This window comes from Phlebotomus papatasi, chromosome 5 (genome assembly GCF_024763615.1).
Source record: "Phlebotomus papatasi isolate M1 chromosome 5, Ppap_2.1, whole genome shotgun sequence".
In the NCBI taxonomy this organism is placed as follows: Eukaryota; Metazoa; Arthropoda; class Insecta; order Diptera; family Psychodidae; genus Phlebotomus; species Phlebotomus papatasi.
In genome coordinates, this window is record NC_077226.1 from 1,358,579 (window position 1) to 1,368,230 (window position 9,652).

At 33.9% G+C, this 9,652-nt stretch overlaps 1 protein-coding gene across 1 annotated transcript in view; it reads left to right on the forward strand.

The window, feature by feature from the left end:
• The window catches only part of LOC129808660 (paired box protein Pax-5-like), a 58,151-nt gene extending 49,245 nt beyond the window's left edge, over nt 1-8,906 (forward strand). The window contains exons 7-10 of the mRNA XM_055858433.1: nt 8-109; nt 355-624; nt 751-887; nt 7,838-8,906. Of these exons, the coding sequence (XP_055714408.1) occupies nt 8-109; nt 355-624; nt 751-884 (506 nt within the window). The 3' untranslated portion in view covers nt 885-887; nt 7,838-8,906. The remainder of the gene's footprint in view (nt 1-7; nt 110-354; nt 625-750; nt 888-7,837) is intronic.
• Nucleotides 8,907-9,652: the final 746 nt, after the last annotated feature.

Consider the following 9,652-nt stretch of genomic DNA (forward strand, 5'->3'; position numbering starts at 1 on the left):
AATCCTCTAGCTAATTCCATCACTCCCTTAGCACCAATTGCAATGCAAGAAATGAAAATTAGTGCGGGAAATCTAATTGATCCCTCAATGTCTCCCTACCAAATATCAGGTGAGTTAGTCTGCCTTTAAAAAAAATAATAATAAATAATAAAAATTAAAAAAAAATATATAATAAAAGTGCTTCGGTAGTGGGTCCTTGTGCTATCTATCTATTGTAATTTCACAAAATATTTTCCCAGCACGCATAATTTTGGTTTAGAGAGCACACAAACACACACAGAAAAAAGGGTTCAGCTTTTTTTGTAAAAAAGAAAGAATAAATTTAAAAAAAAATAAAAGAAGATGTCCGTGCAGCCAATCAAGAATCGGGAGTAGTTCATCAATTTGGACCACTGAGTCACATTGGGGTGGTTATGAGTACAGAAACAGCTGGTAATGCATCACCTGACCTTCCAATGACCTTGGTATCAGCCACAGATTCACAGCCACCTGACAATTGTTCACCGGCTGCCCCGACAAATGGCCAAGGAGATCCAGATGATCATGATTCATCCCTCATTGTCCTACAGCCCTCAACTCCCGGCTACTCAACGATGCTTCCCAGTTTTACTCACTATCCTCAAGGTTTTTTTTTGTTTTTTTAATTTTTTTTTTTAATTTTTGGTTCTATTTCTCCTTTCAAAAACAAAATAAAAAACAAAGATATTCCCAAACTGGAAGATATTAAATGGAATATAAATGATTTGTCAGGTGCAGCTGCCTCCGTTGTACCAAGTTCAGACTACGCCTACAGTTCTCCTGGGGCCTATCAACAGTACGGTGGGGCTCCCTATTCATCCTACACCTACGGTTCCAGTGCTCCAGGTGGCCTTCTCAGCAAGTGAACGGTAAGGAGTGAGATACCCTTGGGAACGTAGACTAAAGATACCCTAGCCCCTAGGCCCTCTAGAATAAGAAAACCTCTATCCTTGCCTTTGTTGAGTCGAGTTCCTCGAATGGCCAGGCCGGAGGGCTAAGTAGTGAGTCCGGAACAGAGTTCGATTCCAAAGAGATCGGGATTGTTACTTACTTAATGTCCTTATATCAGTTCGTTCCAGAAACCTAGTATTACGTAGGTGCAATCATTGTGAATCATAAAGAGAGAAATATTTGACCCCTATAAAAATTCCGACCTTTCGTAACTAGATCACTTGTTCGTTAGCCTCAGGTTCTTCTTCTTCTCAGACTAGGGTCGGTTACTCAATCTTGTATCACTCACCTGAGTGTACCGGGGTCTATCTTGCTTTTACGGGGTTGTTACTCGCCCTGAGTAATCCTCTCTAGAAGGACCAAATCTTTCGTTCGTTGGCCTCACCCAAGGAGCATTTATCGCTATAAATGAGTAGAGATGTCTGACATCTATACGAAAACGATGGCGAAGACTTTACATATTTCTTCTATATAACTGTATAAAAGAGGTCCATATTTGAGTGAATGGGGAATTTTTGCATCATAAATATAACAATTATTTATTTTAGATATAATCACGTCATCTTGAACGGTAAAATGTATCGATTATGACTAAATAAAATATAATCACTATACAATATCAATTTTATAACTACTGATCGTAGAATTGTCATTTCTTTTCCATTTTCATTTAAGACTTACTTAAACATTTTCCTCAAATGAATAATTTATTTATCATCAATGATTCAGTAAGATTTCCTGTGACTCGTGAACTTTTATTGCGTATGAAGATTTAATGCAACGACTGTTTCGCGTTAAGGGACACAATATTAGTGAACAAAATTTCATTCCCAACCTGAAATTCTCAAGGGAAGCTAAGAAATTAAAGAAAAGAAAATTGAATAAATTCATTGCTTTTTCCATCGTATCATTGAAAAAACTTATGGATGTCAGATTTTTACTGCGTGTATTGATAGAACATCACTTTACACACAATTGTGGACAAATATTGATACACACAAATATTTTTTGCACAATTTCTCAATGAAATTGGGTTTAGTGTTGCCAATTTTCTATAATTTTCCACGCCATAATTTTCATTTCATTCCGATATAAAATAAAATCAAAGATATTATAACCTGAATAAATAAGAAATATAGAAGAAAACACGTATTTACATATTTTTGTGATTATATTTACATTATGTCGTACAATATGTTTACATTACAGACTCCTTGTATAAATAATATCACTTCAGAATTGTTAGAGGAATGTTAGAGGAATAAATTGCTTATAAATGCTATAAAGAAAATACAGTGCTGTCTCGCTATATGCACAGTTTGGGTACTTTTTTTGACAGTTCTCTCTCTGAATATGCACAACTTTTTTTGAAATTCCCAACGGTTTTTCTCCTTCTTTTAATAAATTATCATTTTTTTTATTGTTTCAGAATTTCCCGTGTTATTTTAAATATAATATGAGACAGAAAAAATAAAATTAAGAAAATTAAAAACAAGAAAAATTAGTTACGAAGAAAATAATTTTCTTTAGTACTTTGTTAAAATGTAAACAAATTGATTTTGAATGCAACCGACACAAAAGCTGTGCATATAGAGAGTGTGCATATAGAGAGACAGTACTGTAAATAAATAAACAATGTCAAAACACTGAAATTTTGTGCATTTGATAGACTTTCTGCACTCTGAACACTCTTTCTGCAATTTGGTTTCACGACAGAGGATCAGGAACTTGTTTTAATGCTTGTACTTTCGCTACACTGCAATTAAAGAAACAAAATGTTATCTCTCACAAATACAGTATTAATTCACTATTTTTCAATCGATTGTCCTTACTTTGTCAAATTTGATCTCTTCGATGTGTCTGCTCGACTTTACTGTACACGCTGGTACACTTCAATACTTTAATTTATAATAAACATCACTTTTTATCACAACTTTTTACTCAGAAATGAACCTCTGCTTAGTAAATAAAGCAGATTTTGACAATCTGACAGCGTCATACAAAAAGAAGACAAGTTGTATATAACTTGTGTCTTTTATGGAGCAAATGTAACTAAAATATACCACAACATGATGTTTATACAATTTCACGACATTATGTGAACATAATAGCATGAATATGTAAGATAAATATACTTTAGAAATTTTTGACATAGTTTTATACATTTTCACTAGAAAATAGATTATATTATGACTTGTTTATAGATCTAAAAATATTTGGACGTAATTTTAAGGGAAAATAACAAAATATTAACTGGAAACTGTGCCTTTTTCTGGCCAAGCTGATACTCATAATCCCTCATTATGCTTGCTTCTGTTGCCCCTTCCTCACGCAACGACAGCCATTCGTCAGCAATTTAAATTGTAATTGTAAACATAAATTGTAAAACTTTTATACATTTTTGGCTTAAACGATCTGTGATTCAGGGTTTCTGCCGTTTACCTGATGAGATCGGTCGTGGTAAGTCGGCGGCAGACGCAACCAAGCATTATTTGAGGAGAAATATATTGAATTGAATTGAATTGAATTTAACAAACGAAATTTATTACATGTATTAATAGAAAATAACCGATATTTTCTATACATTTTTTAGTCAAGTTATTATACTGGCATTCAACGTACATAATTTTCAGATAATATACATCGATTGTGTTCATACATTATATTTTTAAGAAATAGCTCGATTACGTTGAAAATATGTTGGTTACATTTGAGACATACATTATTTGGATATCAAATGCCCCTTGGGGCAGGTTCTTGACTTCCGGCCTGAGTGTTCTGGGGCCTACCAGGCATCTAGGTCAGTTGCATCTAGGGCATCTAGGGGGTCTCTCGGCAGAGTACGTGTCACTGACACCTCTGCCAGATGGTAGCTCTTCCTGGCCTGACTCAGGAGACGTCCATCCTTGAAGACTTTTCAGTCTGGGTCATCCTCATCCTTTCCGTAGGCTTCTTTTCGGACAGGAGAAGAAGCCGAGAAGATAGAAGACGAGGGAATTCTTCTCTGACAGAAGAGACCCGGAATATCTCCCGGGAACGATCGAATCATTCTCTCGTCTTCATCTCGGATATAAGATTGAAAAATTTCCGGGACCCAGGACGATAAACGCTGAGTGTCCTTGTAAAAAGGCTTTTATCCTTCCGAAAAATCGCTGTTTTGACAACGAATTACGCAAGAACTACTAAACTGATCTTGATAAAATTCGGTATAGGGTTACTGTATGACTCAAACTTTTTATTTATTCATAACACCCCCTCCCTCAACCCTTCGTTCTGGTAGCCCTTATACAAAATGAGAGCATTTCACCTTATAACTCCTTTCTGAGAAAAGATAGAAAACTGAAATACAGCATTGGAACAAGTCTTAAAGAAAACTTTTTAATCATATAGACCAAACCCTTCGTCCATCACCCCTTCTGGTTGCCCCCATACAAAATAAGACTATTTTACCTTACAAGGCCTTTCTAAGAAGAGACAGAAAGCTGTAATTTGACTAGATGTCTATAAATGCATATAAAATCTAGAAAATTATTGTTGAAAAGTCCTCCATAAGTTTTGTTCCCTTGTTGAATTTCAGCTTGCTACCTTTTCTTAGAAAGGAGTTATAAGGTAAAGTGACCCCATTTTGTATGAGGACTATCAGAATAGGGGGTGGAGGGAGCGGGTGGTATGAATAAATAAAATGTTTAAAACATACACTGATCCTGTGCCGAATTTCATTAAGATCACTTTAGCAGTTCTTGTATAATTCGTACTCAGAGCAACAATTTTTTACAAGGATATAAAGGCCTTTTTTACAAGGACTCCCAGCGTTTATCGTTCTGGGTCCCGGCATTTTTTAACCTTATATCAAAATCTTCAAAATGCACCTACTCCTACCTTCGTATGAGGATGAATCATCGCCCATATACATTTGATCATTCTAAAAAATAGTTTTTATGCTCTAGAACTGTTCCTCCCATGGTTTAGAACATTGGTCCTGAAACAAAAGTTGTTACTTATACTAATGTCTATCCAATGACATAGGTCTCGTTCGTGGCGATTCCGGGACCGGATTTGACCATTCTCCTTTCTAAGTTTTCCGCGATATTTTAGCAAAAATGGAGTGAAATTAGTGTTAAAATATTACAAAATATGTACAAACCCGAGAGTAGCGTCTGTTAACGTGATTGAGAAATTTTGTCAATCTTTTCGTTTTGTCCGGAAGTGAATACTCTGTACGTGCCACGAAAACAGTGTTTCGATTTTTGTTATTTTGGCAATTTTTTTGCGTTAAATGCTTTATAAACTCAATAATTTCGAGTCGCATTATAAACTAGTTATGTGAAAAAGCCTTACTTCCGGTTCTGCAATGTATTTTTCGTCCATTTTTTATCTGTAAAATAATTTTAAATGTTTTTCTTTAAAATTTGACGTTGAAAAAATTGATAGAAGGAATGAATCGAAGTTATTGTATAAGGACGAAATGATGTTCAATTACGTTTTCTGTATATCATATTCTAAAAGAACAAGAAATCCTTAGATCGGTTTTTTTCTGAAAGCGCTTTAAAACACGTACAGCTCAATCATAAAACGGTTCAGATTGAGCTTAAAAATACGCACAGCTCAATCATAGAACGGTTAAGAATGTGCTTAAAAATACGCACAACACACACGTAAAATGGTTAAGATTGCGCTTAAAACATGCACAGTTCAATCATTAAACGATTAATACGCTTTCAATCACGCACAGCTCAATCAGAAACCGGTTAATGCGCTTAAAATCACGCACAGCTCAATGATAAAACAGTTAATGCGCTTAAAATCACGCACAGCTCCATCATAAAACGATCAATACGCTTAAAATCACGCTTGCGCTTTTTTAAGCGCAATTTTAACCGTTTTATCATTGAGCTGTGCGTGATTTTAAGCGTATTAAATGTTTCATGATTGAACTTTGTGTAATTTTAAGCGCATTAACCGTTTTATCATTGAGCTGTTCGTGAGTTTAAGCGCAATCTCAACTGTTTTACTATTAAGCTGTGCGTGATTTTAAGCACAATCTGAACCGTTTTATCTTTAGGTTGTTCGTGTTTTTAAGCGCAATCTAAACCGTTTTGTAATTGGTTTGTGCGTGTTATTTTACACACAACTAAGGTCGTTCATGCTCAGGCAGTTGGGATTTGCTGTATAATATTAACCTTTTTCTTTATGCTTAAGATGTGCGCGTTTTCTAAAATCGACTTGTGAAAATATAAGCTTAGGAGTTCTGTGTCCTAACCGGAAAATTGTCATATTTTACAAAGGAAGTTAAAAATTAAAAGAGCACATTTTTAAATTTCAAATACTGAAATAAGATTGGTAGTTATTAAATGTTGTATTCAACTACTTCAAAATTAACAGACATTGTTTAATTTCTTTTTAAATCGTATTCAATCCGTCGACTGGTTTTATATTTATCTATTATTGGCTCAAAATAAAAACATACCAAATTTATTTTGAAGTAAAACCAAAATCTTAATCTAGACAGCAAGTTCTGAGATAAACGCATTTGAAGATTTTTTGAAGCTATCTTGCCATACTTATTATATTGCTTTAAGCAATAAAATAGTGCATTTTCAAAGGGTACTTCTATTAAGCAACTCGAAAATTCTTTCTAAAAAATAAAATACGTGAAATGATTACTGGAGTCAGATCTTAATAAAAAGTAAATTTCCAATAGATAAAGGTTTTTATGTAAAAGTTCTACAAAATACTCTTATTTGGCTAAATAATAAATTAAATAAATGCATATTTTTCTTGCATATTTTATGATTTTTTGTGCATTTTTATGTCGCATATTTCGAAGATTTTTTTTTTTGCATATTTTGGCCAGCTCTACTCATAACTTTAACACTTTTTAGGTGTAAAAATATATCAACATTTTTAATGTTAATTTTACACCTTTTAAAGAGTGGAAATAACATGAAAAAAGGGTAACTTTAACCCCTAATACACCTAAATAGAGTAATATTTACACCAATTTCGGATCAATACTGCAGGGTAAAATTAACATTTCCGGAATGTTATTTTAACTTTTTCGGATTTCTCTCTCAGTGTATTAATCGTTTCGGGATATATCTGTTACAATTTAATCATATTGTCGTATATCCCGTGTTGGAAGAATCTGCTGATCGTAGGTCGCCCCAGGAACGCCTTCCTCATAGTGTAGATGCTTCTTCCATGTTCCCGGAGTTTTGAGTGATAATGTCTTTTTCTAGTCATTCAGATCTTTGTACAATGGATTGCTGTACTACCTAAACAAAGACAGGGGTCTAGGTATCGCGGGCTTTGAGACCCTAATACGGGCTTCAGACCTAAGGCTTAGCCATACGGCTTAACTTCCCTAATATCTTATCAGTCAAGATTTTTTGGAAAATTTTGATTTAGGATTGGATTATTAAGGGCAAATGACGTATTACATTTTGAAAAATCAATAAAATCGGTTGCTGTTTAAGGTTTTGAGACCCTCGGGAACTGGGCTAAACCTCTAGTCTGAAGACGGTCTAATGGTCTCTACTACGTTCAAACTGGGCACCAGGTCGGCTGTTCCGGATCGTACTAATACGTTTTGGAACAAGGTGTCCATTTAGGCTCGAAGTCAGAAGTACTAGGCTCCATTGTCGATCTGTGGTTAGTGCGAAAATCTACGTAAACGGTCTTTAAGGCCGTTTAGGGCTCTTGGGACCGAATTAACAGCGTACCCATTTCACTTTTAATTCCTGTTGATTCTGAATTTGATACAGTCATCTGCTCACTTTTATCCTAGGTCTGCCTAGGATGTAATCGCCGATCTACCGATTTCTAGCTTCTTAATTAAAATGGCGTCTTTTTCTTTAATTCTTTCCAGTCTCTCGCTGCCGAAATCGTCCAACGACACCGCTCGACAACGACTTTTTGGCAACTTTCGACGCTCAAATACTCCTGGAATTTTTTTCCCAACAAAAAAAAAAGAAATATAGATGGCGCGCTGAATTTTTTTTGATGATCGCCTGGGACTTTTAGCATATCGGACAACAACAACAACAACAACAAAAAATTGCATTTCGGATATTATTAATAATTACTAATTATTATACTATTATTATTTTAAAATTCCTTCCACGATACTCTCAAATTTTTCTTGAGATCACTTAAGAGACAAAAAGAAAAGAAAAGAAAAAAAAAACAGAAGATAGAAACAGAACCGTTTATACTCAAATGGATTACTTTTTTTTGTACTTAATTTTTTTTTTGGAGACCTTTTTTACATTAGAAATATGTTCTTTTTTTTGTAAGACCTCAACTGTCTCGTTTGTTTTCCTTTACATATATATATATATATAGTTTTTTTTAATTGAATAATTTATTTGAAAAACGAACAAAGAATAATGAAGATGAAAAAAAAAAAACGTTGATAAACACTCAACTTCTCAAAACACCAAAGCTATCGGATTACTTTTTAATAAAGTATTTTTTTTTTAATAATTATTACTATTTTTTTTATTAGGAAATGTTATAATTTAAAAAGAAAATTGTTTTTTCTTTCTTTTAATTCAAATTGGGATAAGCAAGAGGAAGAAAAAAGAAGAAGAAATAACGTAATTTATTTTATCATATCAATTTGCATTATTTAATTTTAGTTCTTTTCTCTATTAATTAGATAATAAATACATTTTTGTGAATATTTAATTTAGAATTTTTGAAGATTATTCATTTTGTCCAGAAATAATCTTAAGGGAATGAGAAAAAGAAATACTTTGGCAGAATATAGAGAAATAATAGCAATGGGACAGAGAAGGAGAGAAATTGATACTATTTAAGTACTTAATTAAGGCCTTAAATGGCTTCTATTTTGAGGAATTGAAGGACAATGAAATAGCATGAATTTACCTTAATACTAAGTACTTAATTAAGGACATTCAGTGGAAAAATCTCAGGTAGCCCCCCTAAGTAATCCTGGTCAGGACATTGTCTGATATCTCCCTGTGTACAGTGAAATACAGTGCGTATTTTATGTAAGGACAGATCTCCTGCCCTCCTTCCAAACATTAAATGGCATCTTTGGGATATTTGTCCTACATCGAGTGAAAAATATCCAAAAAAGAAATATCCTGATCAGAATTTTCTCGTGCTTCCTTTCGGAAAATTACATCATAACATCAAAATTATTAGGTGAAATTCTTAACAGGGGAGATTGTTAACTGAATACAGAGAATTTTCACTTAAGGGTATAATTCATGAGAGCAACACAGGGACGCCCTGTTTGCAGAACCAAGGCGGAGTTACTACTTTCTTTTTTCTTTCTTTCTATTCGATTCATTGCTAGAAAAAAAACAAGATTAATTACACAAAGCTCTCTCTGATATCCGAAACTTTGATATCCAGCTGACAGCTGTCAAACACTGACGATGAATTTAAATTTATTTATTTATTTATTTTTTTAAACAAAGTATCCAGCTTTTCCAGCATGAAATAAATATTATAAGATGAGATTCCTAACAATCTCCACGTACCATAAATCCCTGATAAAATCCAAGGACAAAATGTCCTCCGATCGGGCTCAAACTTTGCCAAAGTGTGTTTTCGCCACTTTCGCGCTTTTGGACCTCAATAGCTCCCAAACTAAAAAAGATATCGACTTTCGGTTTTCGGCAAAGGTTATCGGGTGAAAATTGCAACTTAA